Below are 27910 nucleotides of genomic sequence, written 5' to 3' on the forward strand. Positions count from 1 at the left end.
AACTGGCTCAAAATCAACATTCATTCAGCCGAACTCTTTTGAGCTTGAGGAAGAACCCATCACCACTGCCTACTTCTGTACGTTCACCTGGAAACACACCTTGTAACCAAAGGGAACCTGGAATATAGCTCTACTGACTTTCAAGTCCTGAGCAAGGGAACCAGTCAAGACTTGCTTTGTTGCAACTAAAATAAACTAAATTCAAAATGGTATAATAAGAAGGAAGAAAAGGGAGAGAGGATGGACACTTGTTAATTTACATAAAGAGAGCTGGCCTCTTTCCCAGTTCTTCCCAGGACTCCGCCAGCAGTAGTAGTCTCCACCTGTCTAGCCATCCACCTAGGTTACTTTCTTGCCTCACCCTCTGTGTTAGCTTCAATATATTCAGTGAGAGGAACGTTCACAGGGTATTCTGTAGACACTTTCAGCACTCTCTCAATGTTCATACATAAAATCCCAAAGAGCCCTGGCCGGTGTGTCTCAGCTGGTTGGAGTGTCGTCCTGTACACTGAAAGGTGGTGGTTCGATTCCTGGTCAGGGCACATACCAGGTCTCGGGTTCGATCCCTGGCCAAGGTGCCTGTGGGAGACAACCTATCGATGTCTCTCTCTCTCTCTTCCTCTTCCTCTCTCTAAAATATCAATAACATTTTTTTTTAATCCCAAAGAAAGATTTTGGGATCAACCTGGCTGACTTGGGACAGGTGCCTATTCTCAGGCTAATCACTGGAGATAAGAAAATGGGGTATTATGATAGATTATACCTAAAAATTGAGATCTAAAAGACAAGAACAAGTAAAATCTCAAACAGGATATCTATAGAGGCAAGAAACACTGTAAAGATACATTATTTCACCAAGCACATATTCAATCTATAAGAAAAATATCTTTTCCCAGACTTTTAGACTTCTTAATATGCTTCTTAGACTAGAGTTGTGCTTTTAAATAATGTTCATTATATAAGTAAAGGTCAAGATATTTTTGTGACCTTTAAAATTCTCACCTGAGGATACGAGAGAGAGAGAGAGATGAGAAAGATACATCAATCAGTTGCCTCCCATACACTCCAGGACAGGGGATCAAACCCGTAACCTAGATGTGTGCCCTGACCAGGAATCAAATCCGCAACCATTTGATATATGAACCAATGCTCCAACTAACTGAGTCACCCGGCCAGGGCTTTTTGTGACTTATTTTTATCTTGCTTTTTGTTTTGTAAGAGAACCACTTTCCTCAATCATCCCGTGGCCAGAATTAAATGTTAATTGTCGCCAAGTTCTCAGTCTGGACTGTTCAGGCTATAAGCAAAGTTATAGAGCTCAAAGGCTGCCATATTAAAAGGGAAGATTCTTTCTTTCCTTCCTTCCTTCCTTCCTTCCTTCCTTCCTTCCTTCCTTCCTTCCTTCCTTCCTTCCTTCCTTCCTTCCTTCCCTCCTTCCTCCCTCCCTCCCTTCCTTCCTTCCTTCCTTCCTTTTTATTTTGTTAATCCTCACCAGAGGATATTTTTCCCTTTTTTTTTGAGAGAGAGAGTGGAAGGGAGGGGGAGAGACAGAGAGAGAGAAACATTCATGTGAGAGAGAGACATATATTGGTTATCTCCTGCACACGTCCCCACCAGGGCCAGAATTAAGCCTGAAACAGATATATGTGCCCTTGACCAGGAATTGAACCCTGCAGTCTGCAGGCTAACTCTCAGGGGTCCTCAAACTACGGCCCGAGGGCCACATGCAAATACAAATATTGTATTTGTTCCCGTTTTGTTTTTTTACTTCAAAATAAGATATGTGCAGTGTGCATAGGAATTTGTTCATAGTTTTTTTTTAAACTATAGTCCGGCCCTCCAACGGTCTGAGGGACAGTGAACTGGCCCCCTGTTTAAAAAGTTTGAGGACCCCTGCTACACTGAGACAAACTGGCTAGGGCAAAAGGGAATATTTCCTAACAATGAAGTCTCAAAATGCTGTTGCCTCCTGTTTCTTGCCCTCACTACACTGAAGTAATGCTTTCAAAACAATTATTAGTCGATCCTCACAGTCTTGTGTAAGAAATTTTAATGTGTAAGCTTAGTGCAGTAAACTAAGCGATGGCTAGAGATTACCCTTGGACTAAGTGGTAAAAATAAACTGGAATAGAATGAACATAATTTAAGAAGACCATTTACTTTGGTAAACTAAATTGTCTGGAGGAATAGCCACCTGGACCTGGGTTATTTTATGCTTTCAGGCCAGCAGAGTACTTCTCAGAGCAGGCAAATCAATTTAACAGATGTTAGAAGATGCAGTAAAATAAACCATGTTTCATTTGGACTAAACTAAAAATCAAACAAACAAACAAACAAAAAACCCTGATAAAATGGCTGATAAACACCATTTCAATGTAAAATTTCCAATCAAGTTGAAAAAAATTTAAAGTCTTTGTTCTTAATAAATCTGCTAAGTTATGTTACTATGAACTAAAGTTATTTTAAGTTTAAATGTGCATTTGGTGCTTAATCAATTTATTTTATTATCTTTACACACATCTTACAGAAAAAAATATTTGTAAAAGCTGTATTTATCACTGGTATGCACATGGAAAAATACGTTTTTAAAGAAATGGATAAATATGGCTCCAAATTTTCCATTTCTTTGACAGTCCACTTAATAAAATATTGGTGAATTAATTCAGAAAAATAAAACGTTGGTTGCCTTCTTTAATTTGCAGCTTTTTGTTGCTGCTGTTTCTATTATGTGTTAGGCACTTGGCTTGTTTTTTTGTTGTTGTTTTTAATAGCTGTGTTTAATCCTTGAAACCTTACAAGGTAAGCATTAATATTCCCATTTTACAGACAAGGAAACAGAGACTCAATTAAGCAACCTGTCCAAGGTCACACAGAAAACAGCAGTCTGGCTCCAAATGAAGTCTATGTAGTTCCTATGCTGTTTCTTTAGGCCTCACAGCTTCAAGCAAAAAAATTTCACGAATTGGCAATTAACTACAACTGCATGGTGAATTTGCTTTCCAGGGCTCAGCTCGAAGTCGCTTTTCATGTCTATTATAAAAAGGAGATTCACGTCTGAGTAGATGACTAAATGAAATGGCTTTTAAGGCTATTTTGAAGGACACAGAAACATTCTGAAATTTCAACAACTCTGGAAAATATCCACTTCTTCCAGGTAAGTGTTCAAGCTAACAGCAGGTGAAAAATATTATCTCTGTGTATTAGTGTTAGTCTTTTTTTTTTTAAATCATAGTTGTCATTTCTTTTTTTTATTGCTTAAAGTATTACAAAGAGTATTACATATGTCTCCTTTTTTTCCCACCCTTAACAATCCTCCAGCCTCCCCTACCCCCCAGTGTCTTAAGTCCATTGGTTATGCTTATATGCATGCATACAAGTCCTTCGGTTGATCTCTTACCCCCTCACCTTGACCCCTCAACCCTCCCCAGCTTTCCCGCTGTAGTTTGACAGTCTGTTTGAGGCAGCTCTGCCTCTGTATCTATTTTTGTTCATAAGTTTATAATGGTCTTTATTATCCATGAGTGAGTGAGATCATGTGGTGTTTTTCCTTCATTGACTAGCTTATTTCACTTAGCATAATGCTCTCCAGTTCCATCCATGCCATTGCAAATGGTAAGAGTTTCTTCTTTTTTACAGCAGCATAGTATTCCATCGTGTAGATGTACCAGTTTTCTAATCCATTCATCTACTGATGGGCACTTAGGCTGTTTCCAGATCTTAGCTATGGTGAATTGTGCTGCTATGAACATATGGGTGCATATATCCTTTCTGATTGGTGTTTCCGGTTTCTTGGGATATATTCCTAGAAGTGAGATCACAGGGTCAAATGGGAGTTCAATTTTTAGTTTTTTGAGGAAACTCCATACTGTCTTCCAGAGTGGCTGCACCAGTCTGCATTCCCACCAGCAGTGCACGAGTGTTCCTTTTTCTCCACATCCTCTCCAGCACTTGTCGTTTGTGGATTTGTTGATGATAGCCATTCTGACAGGTGTGAGATGGTACCTCATTGTTGTTTTGATTTGCATCTCTCAGATGATTAGTGACTTTGAGCAAGTTTTCATATGTCTCTTGGCTTTCTGAATGTCCTCTTTTGAAAGGTGTCTATTTAGTTCCTTTGCCCATTTTTTGATTGGATTGTTTATCTTCCTTTTGTTAAGTTGTATGAGTTCCCTATAAATTTTGGAGATTAGGCCCTTATCAGATATAACATTGGCAAATATGTTTTCCCACGCAGTGGGCTTTCTTGTTGTTTTGTTGATGGTTTCTTTTGCTGTGCAGAAGCTTTTTATTTTGATGTAGTCCCATTTGTTTATTTTCTCTTTAGTTTCTAATGCCCTAGCTGTATCGGTGAAGAAATTGCTTCGGCATATGTCTGAGATTTTGTTGCCTTTGGATTCTTCTAGTATTTTTATGGTTTCTCGTCGTACATTTAAGTCCTTTATCCATTTTGAGTTTATTTTTGTGTATGGTGTAAGTTGGTGGTCTAGTTTCATTTTCTTGCATGTATCTGTCCAATTCTCCCAACACCATTTATTGAAGAGACTATCTTGACTCCATTGAATGTTCTTGCCTCCTTTGTCAAATATTAATTGAGCATATTGGTTCGGGCCAATTTCTGGGCTCTTTATTCTATTCCATTGATCTATATGTCTGTTCTTGTGCCAATACCAGGCAGTTTTGAGAACAGTGGCTTTGTAATACAGCTTGATATCTGGTATTGAGAACCCACCTACTTTGTTCTTTCTCAGGATCACTGCAGCTATTCGGGGTCTTTTTTAATTCCAGATGAATTTTTGGAGAGTTCATTCTAGGCCTGTGAAATATGCCGTTGGTATTTTAATGGGAAGTGTGTTGAATTTATAGATTGCTTTGGGTAGTATGGACATTTTAATGATGTTGATTCTACCAATCCATGAACACAGTATGTTCTTCCATCTGTTTATGTCTTCCTCTATCTCTTTTTTCAACGCCCTGTAGTTTTCTGAGTAGAGGTCTTTTACCTCCTTAGTTAAGTTTATTCCTAGGTAGCTTAATTTATTTGGTGCAATGGTAAATGAGATTTTTTTTTAGTCTCTCTTTCTGTAAGTTCACTATTGGTGTATAGAAATGCCATAGATTTCTTGGCGTTAATTTTGTATCCTGCTACATTGCCAAATTCTTTTATTAAGTCTAATAGTTTTTTGATGGAGTCTTTAGGGTTTTTTATGTATAATATCATGTCATCTGCAAATAAGGAGTTTTACTTTTTCTTTTCCAATTTGGATGCCTTTTATTTCTTCTTCTTGTCTAATTGCAATGGCTAATACTTCCAGTACTATGTCGAACAGGAGTGGTGAGAGTAGGCATCCATGTCTTGTTCCTGTTCTTAGGGGAAATGGTGTTAGCTTTTGTCCATTGAGTATGATGTTGGCTGTGGGCTTGTCATATATGGCTTTTATTATGTTGAGGTATGATCCTTCTATTCCCACCTTGCTGAGAGTTTTTATCAAAAATGGGTGTTGGATTTTGTCAAATGCTTTTTCTGCATCAATTGATATGACTATGTGGTTTTTTTCTTTCAATTTGTTTATTTGATGTATAACGTTTATTGATTTTCAGATATTGTACCATCCTTGCATTCCTGGGATAAATCCTACTTGGTCATGGTGTATGATCTTTCTGATGTACTGCTGGATCCGATTTGCTATGATTTTGTTGAGGATTTTGGCATCTATGTTCATGAGGGATATTGGCCTGTAATTCTCTTTCATTGTGCTGTCTTTACCTGGTTTTGGTATTAGGGTGATGCTGGCTTCATAGAATGAGCTTGGATTTTTTGTTCCTCTTGGATTTTTTGTAGTAGTCTGAGGAGGATAGTTTTTAGTTCTTCCTTGAATGCTTGGTAAAACTCCCCTGTGAAGCCGTCTGGTCCTGGGCTTTTGTTTGCTGGAAGCTTTTTGATGACTGCTTCAATTTCTTCCATAGTTATTGGCCTGTTGAGATTTTTAGATTCTTCCTGATTGAGTTTTGGAATGTTGTATTTTTCTAGGAATATGTCCATTTCCTCCAGGTTGTCTAGTTTGTTGGAGTAGAGTTGTGCATAGTATTTTTTAACAATCATTTGTATTTCTGTGGGGTCTCTTGTTATTTCGCCTCTATCATTTCTGATTTTGTTTATTTGGGTCCTCTCTCTTTGCTTCTTGGTGAGCTTGGCTAGAGGTTCGTCAATCTTCTTTATCCTTTCAAAGAACCAGCTCTTGGTTTCATTGATTTTCTGTATTGTTTTTTTGGTCACTATATCACTTATTTCTGCTCTAATCTTTATTATCTCCTTCCTTCTGCTCACTCTGGACTTTTCTTGTTGCTCTCTTTCTAATTCTTTGAGTTGTAGAGTTAGATGATTTACTATCATTTTTTCTTATTTTTTGAGATAGGCCTGTATAGCTATAAACTTCCCTCTCAGGATTGCTTTCATTGTGTCCCATAGGTTTTGGATTGTTGTGTTTTCATTGTCATTAGTTTCCAGGATGTTTTTAATTTCTTCTTTGATCTCATTGGTAACCCAATCAATATTTAATAACATGATATTCAGCTTCCAAGTGTTTGAGTATTTTGGGTTGTTTTTATTGTAGTTTATTTCTAATATTATGCCATCGTGGTCTGAGAAGATGCTTGGTATGATTTCAATCTTCTTGAATTTGGGGAGACTTTGTTTGTGAGCCAATATGTGGTCTATTTTTGAATATGTCCCATGAGCACCTGAGAGGAATGTATATTCCATGGCTTTGGGGTGAAGTGTTCTGAAGATGTCAATTAAGTCCATCTGATCTAGTGAGTCATTTAGGATTGCTTTTTCTTTGCTGATTGTTTGTCTAGGGGATTTATCCAGTAATGTCAGTGGTGTATTAAAGTCCCCTACTATGATTGTATTGTTGTCGATCTCTCCTTTGATATCTTCCAGGAGTTTTTTAATGTATTTGGGTGCTCCTGCATTGGGTACATATATATTTATCAGGGTTATATCTTCTTGTTGTATTGATCCCTTTAGTATTATGAAGTGGCCTTCCTTATCTCTTGTTATGGCCTTCACTTTGAGGTCTATTTTGTCCGATATAAGTATTGCTACCCCAGCTTTTTTTCATTTCCATTTGCCTGAAAGATATTTTTCCATCCCTTCACTTTCAGTCTGTGTGAGTCCCTTCTTCTGAGGTGGGTCTCTTATAGACAGCAAATGTATGGGTCATGTTTTTTTATCCATTCAGCCACTCAATGTCTTTTGGTTGGAGCATTTAGTCCATTTACGTTTAAAGTTATTATTGAAAGGTAATTGTTTGTAGCCATTTCTTTTTTTGTGTGGCTGTTATCTTTCTGAGCTTTTATTTCTTCTTTTTACACCACTCCCTTTAGCATTTCTTGCATTGCTGGCTTGGTGGTGATAAACTCCCTTAGCCTTTTATTGTCTGTGAAGCTTCTTATTTCCCCTTCAATTTTGAATGATAGCCTTGCTGGATAGAGTATTCTTGGATTCAGTCCTTTGCTTTGCATCACTTTGTAAATTTCTGTCCATTCTTTTCTGGCCTGATGTGTTTCTGTTGAGAAATCATTTGATAATCTAATGGGAGATCCCTTGTATGTAACTTTCCATCTCTCTCTTGCAGCCTGTAAGATTCTCTCTTTGTCCCAAACATTTGCCATGGTAATTATGATGTGTCTTGGTGTGGGTCTTTCCGGGTTCACCTTGTTTGGGACTCTCTGTGCTTGTGTGACTTTTTTCTTCCCCATCTCTGGGAAGTTTTCTGATATTATTTCTTCAAATAAGTTTTCTAATCCTTGTTCCTCATTCTGTTGTTCTGGCACCCCTATTATTCCTATGTTGTTTCGTTTCATGTTGTCCCATAGCTCCCTTAGGCTCTCCTCCTGTCTTTTAATTTTTTTCTCCAATTGCTGTTCAGTTTGGGTGTGTTTTGTTTCCCTGTCTTCTAATTCACTAATTCGGTCCTCTGCTTCTTCTAGTCTACTGTTGAAGCTTTCAACAGTGTTTTTTATTGCAGCTATATCACTCTTCATTTCTTCTTGGTTCGTACTTACATAAGTTATTGACTTTTTCATCTGTTTCTTCTTGCTTCTTGCATAAATTGTTCATTTTTTCCTCCATCTGGTTTATGCACTCTACGACCCTTAATCTGAATTCTTTTTCTGTCATGTTGCATGCCTCTGCATCACTTAGCTGCTTTTCTAGCGAGTCCTCCTTTTCTTTCCTTTGGAGGTTTTTTTGTCTACCCGTGTTTGATCTCACCAACATATCTAGATGTTGAGTCTTTCAGTGGCTGCTCCCTGGGTGGCAGTGTCTCCTCGGGCTGCAGTTGCTCCTCGGGTGGTTGTGGTAGCAGCTGCTCCTCAGTTGGCAGCAGCTCCTCTGGTGGGTGCTGTTCACAGCTGTGGTGGCTCTTCTGGCTGGTGAGGGGAGGCTTCACACACAGCTGCTGTTCCTCAGACAGAGGGTGTGGTGATCAGGAGGCTGCTGTTGCTTGGATCTGCTGCGTTGATTTAAAGGCACAAAATACAACACAACAAGGCACAACGTACCAGGCACTGAACACAAATGTATTCACGATATTAATAACCCCAAATAAAGGTGACCACCCGAGCAAAGAGAATTAGGGGATAAGGAAGAAAGAAGAGAAAAAGATAAAAGAGAAAAAAAGAAAAAAAAGGAGTGCAAAAATAAAATTAGGAAAAGGGAGGGGGAAAAAGTAAGAGAGAAAAGAGAGAATGAAGTAGAAGAGGGGAAGAGACTATTTATATGAGGAGAAAACTCCGATAGAACCGCCACTAATCCCAACAAATTTCAGCAACAGATCCCTGGAGATGAATGCAAACTACAAACAACCAATAATATCAAGCGAGGCAAGGGAAAACAGAAGCACAAAAGTAACCGGAGGGGGGGGGGGAACAACAGAAAAATAAAAAGAAAAAGCAAAACAACCTCACAAACAATCCTTAAAAAAAACCCCAATATACTCAATAATCAAGCAAACAACAACAAAACAAAAGACAGAGAAAAGAAAAAAGAATTTGGATAGTGAAGAAAGATAAGGGAGAGGTGTATAAGGATTTAGAGCAGGGGATTGGAAATAGGATATATAAGTAGGGTGAAATTTTGACAGGGGGTAAGAAGAAGGAATAGGGAAAAGGGAAAATCTAAGGCAGGAATAGGGTAAGAGAAACAGGACACCAAAAGGGGAAAAGTGAGGAAGAGGGTTTTAGCATAAAGGTAAAATTGAGGTAGAGAAAAATGATGCTAAAAAATGATGAAAATAGAATGTAGAACACTAATCCCAAAATAAAATAAAGAGAAAATAAAATGACACTGTAAAAAATGGTAAAATGATAGCAGTAATAATACTGGTTAAAAATAAAAATGTAGTAATTAAAAGGGTAAAATCAGGTGATGAAAAAAGAAAAAAATGGTTTCTTAATTAAAAGGTGAAAAAAGAATAAAAAAATAAAATAAAAATGTGCAGCAGTGAAGGACCTTCGGTTCTTCTACTCTTCAGTCTGGCACGCCTTAGTCCTGCCAGGTATTTAGGAGAGTGTTGAATTTCCCTGCGATACACTATTCCTCTGTGTTGTAAACCACAGTCCTGATTTTAAAGCAGGCCGTATTTGTTTCTCAGACTGCCTTAATTTGTGTTTACATAAGAGTCAGTTTGTGGCTCAGCCTCTGGGTGGCAGTGTTTCTGGATTGACCTCTGAGGCTATAAGTCCTCTCTATCCAGCAGTTGGGTTTATTTTCCCTATCACACTTAAAACTGGTTTGGGAGAGTCGATTGTCCTAGAACAGGGGTGGGCAAACTTTTTGACTCAAGGGCCACAATGGGTTCTTAAACTGGACCGGAGGGCCGGAACAAAAGCATGGATTGAGTGTTCGTGTGAACTAATATAAATTCAAAGTAAACATCATTACATAAAAGGGTACGGTCTTAAAACAGGTCGGATCCGGCCCACGGGCCATATTTTGCCCACGGCTGTCCTAGAACCTGTTCTTTAGTCGTTACTCCCGCTCTGTTTCCCAGGTTGCACAAAAACAAGTTTCCCCTTCAGTCTCTACGAGTGACCCCGACTGGGCAATCCCATGTACTGGGTTTAATAATCAAACGCAAAGATTTAATGGGAAGAGAGAGAACAAGGGCCTGAGAGGTTGCGCGAATTCACAACCCCCCACCTTTCAGTTCTGTGCGCAGTCCCTTCTGCGCACCCTCTTCCCCAGTGCTAAGCAGCCGGTACACTGGCAAAATCCAAGGCTGCTTTTTTTGCACCCAGTCCAGCTATGGGCTTATTTTTAGCATTCCCTTCTGCCAGCAGCCCTGCAGGAGCCCTTCCACACTCGTGGATCACGCTGGCCCCGAAGTCCGCGGACTTTGTGGGGCTCAGATGTTCCCCGTGTGCGCGTGTTCCTCTCTCCAACCTGAATTGCAAACCGCACCTTTAGGGGACGTCTGACCTTTCCGTGGGGGGAAGCAGGGTTCCTCTAAGTTCACATAGTCGCGCTGCTTGGGTTCCATTGTTTCTGGGTTAGTAGCTGGTCTCTGGATGCCATGGATGCGGGGTCTTTGGCTTTATACGCTTCCAATAACAGCTACTCAAGATGGCGCATTCTCCGCGGCTGAGCCGGCGCTCTGGGAGAGATTTCAGCCGCAATCTCCAACCGTTCCCTTTCTCCGGGAGTTCTCTATCTTTCCCGGCTGCAAACTGTCTCCCAGCTGAATATCTTCTGCTTATTAGAGCTGTATGTTACCCCTTTCAGCTGCTCACCCTTATCTGCTCCTGGACAAGGCACGGGACACATCTGACTATACCTCTGCCACTTTCTTCTCCCTAGTGTTAGTCTTTTTAAAAAATATACTTTTACCCTGACCGGTTTGGCTCAGTGGATAGAGCGTCGGCCTGCGGACTGAAGGGTCCCAGGTTCGATTCCGGTCAAGGGCATGTACCTTGGTTGCGGGCACATCTCCAATGGGGGGTGTGCAGAGGCAGCTGGTCGATGTTTCTTTCTCATCGATGTGTCTAACTCTCTATCCCTCTCCCTTCCTCTCTGTAAAAAAATCAATAAAAATATTTAAAAAAAATAAAATAAAAAATATACTTTTATTGATTTCAGAGAGGAAGAGAGAGGGAAAGAGATAGAAACATTAATGATGAGAATCATTGATTGGCTGCCTCCTGCACGCCCCACACTGGAGCTTGCAACCTGGGCATGTGCCCTGACAGGGTTCGGGGAATCCAACAGTGACCTCCTGGTTCATAGGTTGCCACTCAATTACTGAGCCATGCAGGCTGGCCGGGCAGTCTTGAGAGAATGTGGTGAGGTTTTTGTGTCTGTGTGTATGTTGTTTTTTTGGTTAATTCTCACCCAAGGATATTTTCCCGTTGATTTTTTAGGGAGAGTGGGAGAGGGAAAGACAGAAACATCGAGTTGGAGAGGAGCCTGCAACCAAGGTACATTGCCTTGGAACGAAATTGAACCTGGGGCCCTTTGGTCCTCAGCCAACGCTCTATCCACTGAGCCAAACCAGCTAGGGTTGTGGTGAATTTTGTAATAAAGAACCAAGATTCTAGCATCCTGGTCTATTATACTTAAAAAAAAAATATGTTCATAATGCTTCTTAAGGGTTGAAATGTGTTTCCCCAAAAGATAGTCAAGTCCTACATGTACCCAGCTGTATTTAATAGAGCTGCTCTACACTAGACCTCTATATTTAAACTATTTTTTGTATCATTGCTAGATTTTAAACCATTCCTGGTTACTATTTTAAATATTAGTCAAAATATGACATAGAAAACATAATATGCTTTTCCATGTGCAGTCAACCAAAGCAGAGTAAAATGAGACCATTAACATCTCTGCAATTTACTCTTACCAATAATTCAGCCTAAGATTGTCTAAACTTTTGGATATTGGTCTACTAAAATTCTTCAGCTTTTCAGACATATTATGCTATTAATTCAGGCCTGTAACTATCATCCTCCATTTGTGCAGCTGAACTTTAAATGAAGACAAAACGTTTGTTGAATTGTCATGTAGAAGAAATCTTCTTTCCCTTTGCCTTAATCATAAATTTGACTAATAAGCTTGCCTTCAGTGGCATCGTCACAGGCAAAGCCTCATGTCACTTGAGAAATTTATTAGTCAGGATAATCTGGATTCAGTTGTTAAACCAGCTAAAAATTTAACCTTATTCCTGGTCAAAAGTGGGAAACTATATTCCTAGTCAAAACTGATAAAGGAGGTACCCACGTTCTCGATCCACGTAGTAATTACATGGTTGTGATCATCCATCTGTGTGTGCCTTCCTGTTTGTAAAACGCACTTCAATTAAAAATTTCTGACACAGTATTGCAAAATACTGAAAACCAGCATCACAATCTCACTCAAAACTGTGTACAAAGTATTCAGGGAAAGGAACTTATCAGAAAAATAACTAAATTTTAAAATAACAATTCAGTAAGTTAGAATAATCAGCTCTCGATTTGAGTTAGAATCTAGGTAAGTGAGATTAAGTCAGCCCTAAAAAGTTTAGCTCTATTATTCCCATACATTTTCTAAGTACAGAAAAAAACTGCTTCAATACCCTCTACTGAAACAGGTAAATGGAATTTCCCACAATAAACAGCCTGATAAATACATATTGAAACTGTCAAGAAAAGTTTAGCAAATAAAGCACTTACAAAAAATAAAATCATTCCTTTTATTGCAAAACAATAATTTAACGATCTCTGTGCTTTTCCTTATAAGAATAATATAAGAAGTGACAGCTGATGTTCAAAACTGGAAACCAAGTAATCAGACAAAAAAACCCAGACATTTATTTTAATAGCTCAAAGTGCAAATACAAGTCAGTTCACAAAGTTTCAAGATTCAGCTTTAAGTGTAATAAAAACCTGATTTACAAAAATTAAAGGGGAAAGAGCAGGAATAAAGCTTCATTTTTTTAAAAAATTCAAGAAGCATGAAAACCTTTAGACGAAAATATTCCATATACATCAATTCAGAAATACCCTAATTTACAGAGGCCAGTAGTACACTGGAGTCCAAAAGGCCTTCTAAAAGAAAGAAAATCACCTCAAACTGGTCAGCTCCAGAGAAGATTGGAAATTCTTGGTGCTGGCTAGTCCTAATTTTGCAGCCTCATTCAAATGTATCAATTGATGTCATTCAACCTATGATATTTTGATCTTGAGGCAAACTCTAAAAAAATGTCACAAGTTCAATATGAGGCCAACATCCACTATTAACAGTTTTTGAAGTGCTCATTATATATTTAAAAGATTTAAAGAGCTATTTCCACTTCAGGCCTATGGTGTTACTGGGGAAAAGACATAGATTAATACTTCTTCTAATACTTAAAACCTTTTTGTAAGGTCAACAATAACATGGCCTTTAAATCTTCCTTACTTATTCCTACACATACAGAACTGGAATGGAAAGTAGAAAAAGTTCCCACTAGGAAGATAAAAGTTGTTCATTTTTAAAATCACTCAGCGGCCAAGACACACGTTTATTTCTGCTCCCCGGAAGCAGTGTTAGCTACTAGTTTTAATTCAGGAAAATCTATATCTTCAGGAAGATTTACATAAATATTTATTCAGTCTTTTTCCCACTCTTCATCTTTTCAGTGTAGGCAACAAATTGAGTGTCTGTTCCAAAAATTCTGTCCCACCATGTGAATGTTGAAGCATAGTTTCCAATGAAGTTCATGTGGTGAAAGTCATGATGCCGAGAGCCAGCATAGAAAGGGATGAGGTTTAAAGGGTTGAGAGGAATATCATAACCACTGCAATAAAAGTAATAAAGATTATGAAGCAATAATTGGCACTTTTATTGATAGTCATATGTTTGTTAACTAATTCAAACAACATTCCACTTTACCTAGGTCACTTTATTTCTGACATGTTTACAAAAGACACAAACAACAGAAAATAGTGCAAATTCTAGAAAACACTAAGAAATTTTTTGAAATGTAAAAAAAAATCTATGGAAATTATATATTATACTAGAGGCCCAGTGCATGAAAATTCATGCACTGGAGGGGGGGTGGGTCCCTCAGCCCGGCCGCTCACAGTCTGGGAGCCCTCAGGGGCGGGAGGCGACCCAGCGATAGGGGAGGGCAACGCCCCCATCACACCTCTGCTGCTGCCACTGCCGGCAGCGCAAGCCTCGGCAGGCCCTGGTTACCTGAGCCTCGGGCAGCCCTGGGTGGCTGGGGGACTGAGGGTGGGTCCGGCCACACCATGCGCCTGCTGCCCCCCTGACTGGGCTGAAAGAACTGGGAGCACCACCATCTTTTGTGATGACGTGGTCAATTTGCATATTGTCTTTATTAGCTAGGACTATCAGGAGATGAAAGAGAGGCATTATAACCATGAATAGATTTTTCATAAATTCTTTTTATTTCCTGTTTTAGAGGAGGAGCTTTCTTACCATAGCCTTTGGGGGGAAATTATATGAAATGAGTATCAAATCTATAATGCTTGATAGACCTGCGAATCACTATTACAACTTCTTTTACTTTAGTCAATGACAAGTTGGAATTAAATGTACCAGGATTAATGAAAATATGAGTGTGCTTTCTGTAGGTGGAGGGACACATGTGATTTTAAAAGAATATCATTTAGAGTATCCTCTTTTTTCCTAATATATATCTGAAATCTGACAGACAGAATTATACCAGTCCAAATCACCCCAATCTCTCTCTCTCTTTAGAAGACTGAGAGGGAAGAAGAGAGAAAAGAACAATGAAAGGAAAGAAAGAATGTAAGAGACATCACTCACAATTTATCTACAGAAGAATATTCTCTTCCTACTAGTGGTTTAAAAATAATTGTTAGAATTTAATATTCTGCTTTCATGGGTATGTAATAAGTCCCAGGTCAAAATGCAATGAATATTTAATTTTAAAATAATAAAAAATTAGGATATTAGGCATTTTAAAAGGCATTAAATATAAATAACTTACCACAAAATATCTTCCAATCGATAGAAAAAAGGTGAAATAAGTAAATATTAAAAGTGGTGATTTCATCAGAGTTAGGCAGTGAGACTAGAAATATTCTTATTCAGTGAAGGCTAAATAATTCAATGTGTTTTTTTTTCAAATAAGAGTTAGGTTTAGATTCATTACAGAAGGATAAAGGAATTGCTAATCCTGAATTACGGTATTTAACCAAATCTTTAAAAAAAACCACACAAATAGATTCAGTTGAACAGTGTTTCAGGAAGACCTAAGCAAGGTGTGAAATTCAAAAGTCATAAAAATGACTCATTTTACTATAGGAAAATTAAAAACTAGAAAAGAACCACCAGAAGTTAAAATTCAAATGACAGATGCAGAGAACTATTTAGAACATATATAGCCAACAAAGCTTACACAAACCAGTAGGTTTTAAGACATATAACAGAAAAATAGGAAAAGGACATAAAAAGGTAACTCAAAGAAGAAAATATACTATTGGTCAATAAGCACACAAACAGATGCACAGCCTCATGTGTCCCTGGAGAAATGCATGCCAACACAGACCTGAAAGCTCTTTGCCCTCTTATTGACAAACATGAAAAAGACTGTACTACCCAGGCTTGGAAGGGTGTTGAGGGAGGAAAAGCACTCTTACATATTTCCACTGAGAATGGAAACAGGGACCCTTTTAAAGGGCAGCTCTGAAGTACACGTCAAAATTTCATTTCGTTTAACCAAAAGAACTTATTCTCCCTATAAAAATGACAACAGCCATGTCTCTTGTTTTCTTAAAAAATAGCAATATTAACAACATTAACTTCTATTCGCCTACTTAAATATAATCTTATGACCATGAAAAGAAAGACATTTTATGATACCTCATGGCAGAACAGAAACTAGAGCTCACCTGTGGACATCAATAGTTTCTAGCAAACGAACGGTCACCCATGCCCAAAGAAGAATTACATGATCACAGAAAAGCATGATTCCAATGAAAAACCCAGTTCCAAGAATTAGGGTTTCCAGGGGATGTGCATATTCAGCTTCCATTCCAAATGGAGCCTAAAACAGAGAACAATTCGTTAATATATTGTGATGGTTAATTTTATACACCAGCTTGGCTATAGTGCCCCATTGCTTGGGCAATCAATCTGGATGTTGCTGTGAAGGTATTTATAGATGTGGCTAACATTTAAATCAGTAGACTTTGAGTAAAGATTACCCTTCATCTAACCAGTTGAAGGCCTTAGAAACAAAGACTTAAGGTTTCGGAGGAAGGAGTTCTCAAGACTGCAATACAGAAACCCTGCTTGAGTTCCCAGCCTGCTGCCCTGGGGAATTCAGACACAAGACTGTAACATCAACTCTACCTCAATTTCCAGCCTGCGGTCTCCCTGTACATTTCAGACTTGCCAGCCCCCACAATCTGAGTGTGTATGTGTATCTCCTGTTCTTTCTTTTTCTCTGGAGAATCTGTATACATATATTCTAATTTATTTACGAATATCATTTTATAAATATATTGTTTCTATATATAAAATAGTATATCTAGCCATACATATGTAAACAATAACAATAATTCTCAAATTAAAAAACATTTAGTTCCTACCAAACATCAAAAGGTCTAGTAGGGATGTCCTTAAAAATATCTTAATGTTTTTGATGGTTTAAGATAAAAGCATTAAACACTGACTTGAACTCTAATTTTGATTTATGCATTTGAATTTGTATCAAGAAAGGAATACTTGCCCTAGCTGGTTTGGCTCAGTGGATAGAGTGTCAACCTGTGGACCAAAGGGTCCCGGGTTCGATTCCAGTCAAGGGCATGCGCCTCATTTGCAGGCTCCTCCCCGGCCCGGGCCCTGGTCAGGGCTTCTGCAGGAGGCAACCAATCAGTGTGTTTCTCTCACACCGATATTTCTTTCTGTCTCTCCCTCTCTCTTTCACTCTCTCTAAAAATCAATGGAAAAATATCCCCAGGTGAGGATTAATAAAAAAAAAAAAAAGGAATATTTGATTTAGCATACCAATGTAGAACATAATAGAACCAGTTTGACAAATCTACGTCAAAGCAGTTTTGATAAAAAAAGAAGAAAAAGTCACTATTTTTAAGACTCATAAAAACAGAGAACAGACTGCTGGTTGCCAGAGGGGATGGAGGTTGGGGAACTGGGTGAAAAAGGTGAAGAGATTGAGGATACAGACTGGTAGTTACAAAATAGTCATGGGTATATAAAGTACAGCCTAGGAAATATAGTTAATAATATTATAATAATTATGTATGGTGCCAGAAAGGTACTAGAAATATCAAGGGAACACTTCCTTAAGTATATGATTTTCTAACCCCATGCGCACACCATGACATTTTGCCTCTAATAGAAAAAAGTATTAAATATAATTCTAACATACCTGAAACTCATGATGAACTTTATGAATATATTTATATATTTTCTTGTGGTGTAAGAGCCTATGTAGGAAATAGTGCCAGGTATCCTCAATCACTGCACAACCAAAGCATCTTGCCAAAAGCATATACCTGTAAGATGAAAACACTATAATGAGTACAAAGTGCAATCTAGACCTTTACTTGGGATCACTGCCTGAGATATACATAAAACCAAATACCCACTTTACAGTTTACTCAATTGGACATATTGATCAATAAATTCTCCAAAGTGTTTAGACACAAGGTAGCTATATTACACCACCCAGAGGAAGAGCTGAACAGAACAGACTGGCCACTATATCAATTCTAACTCATTCAAAAAAAAAAAAAATCACAGGTATAAAATCAATTAAGAAACAAAATTCATACCAGAGAATCAACGATCAGCTGCCTCCTGCACGCCCCCACTGGGGATCAAGCCCACAACCTGGGCATGTGCCCTGACCGAGAATTGAACCGTGACCTCCTGGTTCATGGGTTGACACTCAACCACTGAGCCACACCGGCCGGGCGACACATTTTTTTATAAACCTCTCAAACTATTCTCAATGTTTTCATTCACTTTGGACTTAAAATGTAATTCTTTTTCTTAGTACGAGCACCTTCAAATAAAGTATTGCACTAAAATACTAGTAGAGAAAGACCTAAAAATGGTAACATTCTAAGTTTCTACTATGATTTACTTTTCTCCATTTTATTTACTTCCAAAGTTTAGAACAAACATTAAACAAATAAAGAAAAAAGATAAACGTTAAGGATATGTTAATTGGACAGCAAACTGTGACTGAGCAAATAAATCAAATCTTTACATATATTAAAGTATTGTTGCCGAAACCGGTTTGGCTCAGTGGATAGAGCGTCGGCCTGCGGACTGAAAGGTCCCAGGTTCGATTCCGGTCAAGGGCATGTACCTTGGTTGCGGGCATATCCCCAGTAGGAGATGTGCAGGAGGCAGCTGATCGATGTTTCTCTCTCATCGATGTTTCTAACTCTCTATCTCTCTCCCTTCCTCTCTGTGAAAAATCAATAAAATATATAAAAAAATAAATAAATAAAAAATAAAGTATTGTTTATATCTACATACCATCTTGGCATTCTTTCCCACCCATAAGGAATGTTGAAATACTCTGTAAAATAATAAGTTCCACAAATCAAAGGAAGCTGGATACAAAAGTGATTAAAAAGAAGTACTTTAAAGCATTTCCATTGGTTTTCCCATGTTTCTGGTTTATCCTACGGAGAAAAGGCACAAATATTTAGTGTTAGTCTGTTATCAGCAGGTTAGCCTGGTATCCAGAAGTAAATTCCTATTTTTTTCTCTACTGGTTAATGAGACCTTAATTCTGTTTTGTGAATTCTATATTACAGTTACTATGTTACAGTAACTAAAGCCCAGGAATCACAACATCCTCCCCTCTAAATTCTTGACAACTACCATCACCAATTTAGGTGAAGAAATTGTGAATAAACAAACTCATGAATAACGAACATAAGATCTCAAACCTAAGAAGAAGCACTATAGAATGAATAACTCTCCAGTCTTTCCTGCCCACAGATCATTCACTTCTCATATCAGAAATTGCAGAGAATGTGTTATGCAAAGATTACGGTTGGGTCTTCCAAGTATTGAAGCAATTATATCAGCAGCATTGAAAGCCATTATTACACAGGTAAATCAATGCTCCCAGACATTTGGCAGTATTCATTCCCAGAAATTAGTGCATTTTTGTTTATATACAATAACAGAATTATAAACTCTCTGAGCTGGAAGAACTTCAGAGATGTGTCCAGTGGTTTCCAAAGAATGGAGAGCAACTGCCCACAGAAGTTCCAAGATTAAAGTCAAAATGAGTGAGATCAATGTAGTAAAATGTTCATTTAAATCTCATCAGGATACCTACTCACCTAACAAGCAATATTTTAAAAAACTAAATTGATTCAATTCAATGGGCTACACTTACAAAGGAAAATTGTTTGGGGTTTTATAAAGATTAGGCTAATAGTTATTACTTTGTTTTAAATGTCCTTACTTAAAAATTCAGAAAGCTGCTGATGAAATTTTTTTCAACTGAGCCACAATATCTCAAGTATGGGAAATATTGTTCAGCAGAAGCCCAAAGAGGTCCACTACCTTGCCCAGAATGATATAGGAACTGGGACTAACTAAAATCTAGGCCTCCAGTTCTGTTCTTGAAACTCTTTAAGAACTACCTTCCTTGACCAAAAAAAGAGGGGAAAAAAAAAAAGAAAGAAAAGCATGAAACTGAGAAGCAATCCAGAAATCCAGAGAGCTGGGTGGTCTCTAATCTCAGGGCCACCACTAACCGGTTATAAGTCAGTTTTATCAACAATAAAATGAGGAAATTAGATAAGATCATTTATAATTGTCTTTCTATTTCTATTCTGAACATTATCACCCTACTCCTCCAAACTTCCAGTCTGTGATTGGGGACAAAATAAATGGGAAATTCCGACTTGGGCCTGCAATGGCACTGTTTCCCATAGAAACTATGTTTAACAGACTTAATATCCTAACTAGAATCTGATACCTATGTAGTACAGAAATTAACACAAAAATTAATCAACTATAACTAATAAAATCATTCACTATACTGTTTAAAGTACACACAAATTTCTTTAAAAGATAGTTAATCAAAAACTCACACCTCGTGGAATATCAGAGTTTACCATATAGTACTTTATATATAACTGCACTCTAATATAAAAAAAATCATTATTAGGCCATGGACTTCAGAAAGAATGATATATATATATATCCGTGAGGAAAATTCCTAGAGAATTATTAAAAGGTGTGACTTTGTAAAAAGAAATAGATCCTACAAGGTCTACTTTATTGCTTGTTTATCCCTATAAAATTTCCCCCTCATTAGCACACATGTGCATTAACTGTCACACTGTCTATTCTCTTTGAAAGCAGAAAGTCTTTAATGCTGTCTCATCACCAATAGCGACTTCTTCCTGTACCCTCAATGTTTCAGGGTGTCTGCCTTCAAAATTCATAAACCTGTAAGTAACTTGCAGTGATTTTTTTTTTAACTTGTTTTTAAATCCTGGCATATTGTGAGAACTTGTACTAATTTACCATCTCAATTTATTTTAGTATCAAAAAAGCTCAAAGCTTTTTGGTTGTAAAACTTAAAGGAAGAAATACTGAGGACAGACTTGAGGCCACACTACCCAGCCTTTTAATCTCTGTTCATAAATAACTACCAGTAACCAACTACTGTAGATGATTGCTTGTCCTTTCTTTGGCCATCAAACCAATCATAAAACAATGACTGGAAAAGGTTTTCCTCTCTTTGAAAAGGTTTACACCTCTGACCAATGACTCAACTATACAGGAATATAATGAATCAGCCATATGAACAAAGCAATGGGTGACACAGGGCAGACTGAGTCACCCCTAACACCCATGAGAATGAACTTAAGACATTCAAACTGAATCCTCTCTTTCAAGGCAGGACATTTTATAACAAGCATTTTGGAACTTCTGTGTCCTCAATTTAGGGTAACAGGATACTCTCCCGTGGGCCACATTCCTTTTTATTCCCTCCCCCTTTTACTTTTGTTCTCTCCTTTGGCTTGGAGTCCATGGGCACCTGACCCCTTGTACTTATCCCCAGAGAAGATCAATACCAGTACTGGCTTAAAGTGAGATTCCCTGGGAGAGGCAATGAAATTGAGACTGTGAGAGAATGTGTGCAATAACCCCAACCCACATAGACTCAGTGAGTGCAAATTAGTCTCCATAGATAAACAAACACTCTCAACATATCTACTTTCTACCAAGGATATGTGTTCCCTTAAGAATAGTTTGGCATGATTTTTTTTTCTTTTTTGAGAGAAACATTGACTGGTTGTTCCCCTTATTTATGCACTCATGTTGCTTCCCGTATGTGCTCTGACCTGAGATCAAACCCCCTTGGCGTATCGGGACGATGCTCTAACCCAATTGAACTAACTGGCCAGAGCCTGGCATGACTTTTTAGAAAAGTAAACAGTAAGCATTAGAAACTATCATGGGTTCAACCAAGTACTGATAAATCCTTTCTCTAATAAGCTGGTCCAGATTCTTTCCTGGGAGCTATCAACTCATTAAGTACTTTTTAATTCTGATTACTTGTTGAAATAATAAGAGTTTAGATTTACTGTGTTAAGTAAAATATATCTTAAAATTAATTTTCCTATTTCTTTTTACCTTTTCATGTATTATAACAGAAAAATTTAAATTTCAAATGGGGCTTAATTATATTTCTATTGACAGACCTGATCTAGAGTCTTTGAAAACAAAGTTACAATTACTTTAAAAATATTCAACACTAATGATAATATTCCATTGCAAGTCCATCATACTCACCTTCTGAATTTTGTACTTTCTCATGTAAGGTATAAATTGAAACAAAAACCCAGGTAAACAGAACAAGAAATAAAGGGTCTCGTGAACTATCAGGGATCCCCATGTTGCTATCTGGAACTTTGTGTAATTGTCCAACATATAGTTCCAAGCATTCTTAAATGGTTCTTGCAGAGGATTCTCGGGTAAAAGTGAATCTACATACTCCACAGCCAAGGATGCTGAACTAAAGATGCTGACACTTTCATTTGTTGCCATTTTTCAAATCTCTGCACACGGCCTTTTAATTCTGTAAATATAAATAAGTACATAAATAAATAAGCAAGAATGCAAGTTAAACAATTCTAAGAAAGTAGTTTTAAAAATGCATCTTCAAATAATTTTAAAAATAACCATTACTAGCACCAATTTCTCAGGTCCTAAACATGTAGTTAAAACAAAAGAACCTATAAAGAAAAAGCCTGCCAAATATGACAACACAAAAATTATATACTTCTGATTGGGGAAGAAAGAGATAATCTAAAGTAACAAAAGTGTAATATGCTAATCAGACCAGATGACCTTCCAGATGAAGTCAGGGATGAAGCCAGGGCTGCGAGGGAAGCCTGGGTCCCAGGTGCCAGAGGGAAGCTCGTGCCGGCAGCCGGGGGAAGGAAGGCCTACTCTTGCTACTCTTGCACAAATTTCATGCATTGGGTCTCTAGTTTATTTAAGTCAAAGATCAAATGACAAATTCGAAAAATATCTCTACCACTTATGACAAAGGGCTAAAAGGAAAAGTCAAAGGCCATTAACACTTGGTTCACAGAAGAGTAAATGCAAACGCTCACTAAACAAACAAGCAGTTCAACTGGACTCAAATAAGGAAATACCCTAAAACAAAAATCTTTACATTACATAGGGTTCAGTACCCAGTATTGTTAAGGACAATAATTTGAAGAAACAGGCACTATTACACATTGGTTATGGAGTGGGAAGGGGGGAGGAGGAGCAGAATTAAGTACATCTTTGGGGGGGGGGGGAAATCACAGTATCTAACACAATTCAAAATTAATACACCCTTTGACCCAGCAAGTTTCTCACCAAGTGTACAAAGACTGGTACATGAAGGCTGAAGGAAGTGCTGATTGTAATAGCAAAAACAAAGAGAAAAGTAACAAAATAGCCACTTAAAAGAAAGATCTATATGTTCTACCTAGAAAGATATCTAAAATTCACTGTTAAGCCTTGGCCAGAGTGGCTCAGTTGGTTGAGCATCATCCCATGCACCAAAAGACCACTGGTTCGATTCCCAGTCAGGGCACATGCCCAAGTTGCGGGCTCCATCCCTGGTATGGGTGTATATGTGGGAGGCAGTCAGTTGATGTTTCTCTCTCTCTCTCTCCCTAAAATCAATAAAAACTATTTATTAAAAAAGATTAAGTATTAAGTGAAATAGCAAGTTGCACAATATGTATGACAAGAGCCCCAGTTATGTTTTTGTAAAAAATATATTTTATCTATGTACTTCCATGCATATATATGTACATAAAGAGACATACACACACACACAAATATAGAAAATGAACAGAAGGATACACAGGGAACAATTCAGAGTAGTGATCTTTAGGAAACGGGATCAAGAGGTGTGTGTGTGCACCCCTATTATGCACACACAATGAGAGGTTGTTATGGAGAGGAAGGAAATTTTACTTATTTTATACCTTCTTATAATTTTTTCCAGGAGCATGTTTACTTATAAAATAAATAAGCTTAATAGGTTACCAAATAAAAAAATAGGGAAACTTATGAAGAGTATCACTCTTTTAAAAATGCTCACTGCTATTCCTGATTTATGAATAATGATGGACGGACCAATAAATAGCTGAAACCTCAGAAGCACTCTTATTGTTGTTTACAATGCTCCCCCACCCCAATTTACCTCTTACCCTACTCCTCATAGAGGATACTGGGAAGCTTAGCCAACTTCCTCAGGTCTGACTTCACTTTGCAACCTCATTCTTTTGTCTGACTAATTCTCAAATGACTTATTATACCATGGAGACTATCGGGTTACACCCTGTGTCGTGCCAAGCTCAAAATTTCTCTTGGTTCACTCACCCTCTCCTCTAAGACCGAGGAGGCTTGTGTTAACTGACCTCATCAGGAACTTGCCCAGCACTCACTTTACCTTTCTCATCTTTTGTCTTTCCCTCTTCACGGAGTCTATCCGCCTTCAAGTTTAAAAACATATTCAAGTCTTCCTTTCTTGAGGAAAACTTTTCTAACCTCTATCTCCTTTCCCCCAAGCCAATGTCCCATTTCTCTTTCTTGGAACCAACCAATCAACTTTAAAAAAAATATATATTTTATTGATTTTTTACAGAGAGGAAGGGAGAAGGATAGAGAGTTAGAAACATCGATGAGAGAGAAACATGGACCAGCTGCCTCCTGCACACCTCCTACTGGGGATGTGCCCACAACCAAGGTACAAGCCCTTGACTGGAATCAAACCTGGGACTTTTCAGTCCAGAGGCCGACACTCCATCCACTGAGCGGTAGAGCCAAACCGGCCAGGGCTCAACTTCTTTCTTAAAGAAGAATTCATAAGCGTCAGACTGCTTAACTCTCACCCACACAACTTGCTCAACTACTTGTAATCTAGTTCCCAATTCATATCAAGATTATCTTCAAAGATCTTCTATATTGCAAAATAAAAGTAATTCCAACCCTCGGTTTTCATGAGGTCACACTAGCTGTATGTCTTGGAGCAAGTTATGTAATTTCTCTGAGCCTGTTTTATCATCTGCAAAATATAAGCAACAATAGTACCTAGATAGAGGGAATCTTTTCCTAATGTCAAATCACCACAATGTACACTTAAAGTATCTTATAATTGTATCTGTCAGTTACACCTCAAGAAAGCTGAAAAGGGGGAAAAGAATAACAACAGTTCTTCCAATGAGTTCAAGGAAGAATGCATGTGAAGCACTTAGCACAGGACCTGACACACAGTAATTCTAAGAAGCTACTAGTTATTGAGCATTTTCTATGTGCCGGGAACTGTACTCTCAGTGCACTACATGTCCTCTATATATCCAAGACTTAATCCTTACCACGCTTTCATGAACTAGGTACTTTTATTATTTCCATTTTCTAAATGATAAACTCCAGGTGAGAAAGATCATGCAACTTCCCCAAGTTACAAAAATGCTAAGTGGAGAAGCTTATGCTCTCATCCAGTAAGCTATACTCTAACCAGACATAATAACGCACACGATAAATATTACAGTAAGAGGGGAATAATTCCTACGGTTTACCCAAGTCTCCTGAAAGAGTATTCTACACGGGCTGTCTTCCTTTTCCCATTCCCATGTACTCTCCAGCAACTACAGTCAGCTTTCTAGTCTCATCGCCACACTGAATCTACTCTTACTAAAATCACTAAGGATCTTCTAGCTGCCACATCCAACAAACATCCCTTCGAGCTTATTTTATTCAACCAGTCTGGAAGGTTTGAGACTTCTCTCCCTGAAATACGTTCCTTCCTTGGTTCTTGGAATCCCCATGTATTCACGCCCACTGAATTTGTGCTACCAGCTGCAGCCACTGTGCTAGCGTCTGCTCTCACCTCTGACTTCACAAACATAAAATCTAGTGAGGAAATCAGAGAATTCACCAGACTGCCATAAAAGCATGTGATCAGAGCAATAAAGGGCTGGAAACACTGAGTGCTAGGAGAACACGGAGGACCAGCAAGGGTTCCTAGAGAACGATACTTTCTAAACTGGAGCTGGAGCACCATGGGAGGAGACCAGATACAAAGAGAGTCAAGCTGGGCCAGGTGGGGGGAATAAGAGGATGTTGCAGCGGTTCTCAACCTGTGGGTCGCGACCCCTGAAAATACATCCTGCATATCAGATCTTTACATGACGATTCATAACAGTAGCAACATTACAGTTATGAAGTAGCAACGAAAATAATTTGATGGTTGGGGGTCACCACAACACGAGGAACTGTATTAAAGGGTCTCGGCATTAGGAAGGTTGAGAACCATTGGGAGGGAACTTCCGACCCAAAGACTAAACCAGGACGTGAGAAAGAGTACAGCCCTTTCTGATTTAGTTTGTTTGTGGGACAGCTTTTGAGCAAGGAAGACTGGACCACTGAGGCTGGAAAGTTTCCAAGGATGCTTTCCTTACTCCCTTTCCTGGTGTTCTTAACTATTTCCTGTTTTAAAAATCTCCTAATATCCAAAATCTCTATTTCCAGCCTTTTCCCCTAAACCCCAGGTTCTAATTACCCAGGCCAGCTCCAATTAGACAGCGCAGAGGCACATAAAACTCAACAGATCCCAAAGTTCAGCAGCCGGCCTCGGAACCCTGCCCAGATACTCCCGGCCCACCTCCTTGAACACCTAATTTTGTGACTTGCACCTTCACCTGTTCAGTCATCTCTGACCATGTTCTGAGTCTCCCCTATCGCTGCTAACTAGGTAAGGTCCTCAAACGCTCACCCAGTATAGACACACCTGGTTTAACTCACATTCGGGAGTTGACTCTCCATACACAAGCGAGGAAAATGGGGCCAGTTGCTGTCAACTGAACAAAAGCAAAATACAGAAAGGAAATACAGGGGAGAGGGGAAGGGAAATCGTGAACTTTCTTCTGCTTTTTCTCCTCCTTGGACAACCGGATGGACTGGAAACCTGCTCTGAGCTGCCTGACTAGGTCCGCAGAAAAAAAAGAAATGTAGTTCCTCGCGGATCCTTTGGGAAACCTTGACGTTTGGCTGTCCCTGACTACCGCCGGCTAATGCCCTACCCTGTACCTTCCTAGGTAAACCCGGATTGCTCCAGGGCCCTCACCTGGCCTCGCTATGCCTCGGGCTTGCCCTTTTAAACCCGACTTCTGGGGCTCATGCCAGGATCTATCAAAACAGGAGCGTCCACCCTTTCACAACACGTAAAGTTTAAGAAAAGTGTCTCCCCTAGGAATACAAGACCAAGGCCTTCAGCTATGGCAGTGGTTCTCAACCTTCCTAATGCCGCTTCCCTTTAATACAGTTCCTCATGCTGTGGTGACCCCCAATTTCATTGTTACAAATTGAACATCAGTAAAGCATAGTGATTAATCACAAAGACAATATATAATTATATATGTGTTTTCCGATGGTCTTAGGCGACCCCTGTGAAAGGGTCGTTCGACCCCCTCAAAGGGGTCGCGAACCACAGGTTGAGAACCGCTAAGCTATGGAAAAGAAAACAAAAACGGCCCGCCAAGCCTGTCCACCCTTCATTGTTCCTCCTCTCCAACCTACACGTCAAACTGCCACCACATCTGACTTCTCACCATTCCTGTGGCTTTATTTCTCTCTGCCCACGGAAACAGCAACCCTTTACCGGTGACGGCCTCCGATCCCACTCCCACCCACACATCATAACCTCCTCTGAGCCGCCCTTCCGCACCCCATACCCCCATCACACATGCACACCAGATCTGATCTCCCCTGCAATGCTTCTGTTTTGTAAAACTCTCATCTTGCAGCGGTTCTCAACCTGTGGGTCGCGACCCCTTTGGCGGTCAGACGACCCTTTCACAGGGGTCGCCTAAGACCATCCTGCATATCAGATATTTACATGACGATTCATAACAGTAGCAACATTACAGTTATGAAGTAGCAACGAAAATAATTCTATGGTTGGGTCACAACATGAGGAACTGTAGTTAAAGGGCCGGAAGGTTGCGAACCACTGGTAGCCTAATGCCTCCAGTCTCCGGGTGACCGCAAACTCTTAAAGGGCAAGAAACAAGCCTCAGCCCGGATGCATCACCATTTTCCCTCCGGCCCCTCGCCGCCCTCACATTGGGTAAGGGTGCCCCCACCCGGCCCTGAGCGCGCATCCACGCCCGACCTCGCTCCCCTCAATCCCGCAGAGCTCAGGGCCGGATCCCCGGCATTCCCCCTTCCTCACCTGCGAGCCTCTCTTCCGGTGCCCTCACCAGGATGCTCGCACGGAGACCGCCGCTCACCGTATTCAACCTGGTGCCGGGGCCCAGGCAGGAACCCGCCTCTCCCGGATGAGGGAGTGTGCAGCGGCTCTCTCTGTTGTTATTG

The 27910-nt window shown here is 39.2% G+C and overlaps 1 protein-coding gene across 1 annotated transcript; it reads right to left on the reverse strand.

Moving 5' to 3' along the window:
• Positions 1-12714: 12714 nt before the first annotated feature.
• Positions 12715-27904, reverse strand: MSMO1 (methylsterol monooxygenase 1). Its single transcript, XM_006081821.3, has 6 exons — positions 27768-27904; positions 21818-22103; positions 18524-18672; positions 17403-17529; positions 15901-16055; positions 12715-13814 (listed from the first exon to the last, which is right to left on the reverse strand). The coding sequence occupies exons 2-6, from the start codon at positions 22070-22072 to the stop codon at positions 13622-13624; spliced, it is 879 nt and encodes a 292-aa protein (XP_006081883.1). The 5' UTR covers positions 22073-22103; positions 27768-27904; the 3' UTR covers positions 12715-13621.
• Positions 27905-27910: the final 6 nt, after the last annotated feature.

This window comes from Myotis lucifugus, unplaced genomic scaffold (genome assembly GCF_000147115.1).
Source record: "Myotis lucifugus unplaced genomic scaffold, Myoluc2.0 scaffold_1, whole genome shotgun sequence".
Taxonomy (NCBI): domain Eukaryota; kingdom Metazoa; phylum Chordata; class Mammalia; order Chiroptera; family Vespertilionidae; genus Myotis; species Myotis lucifugus.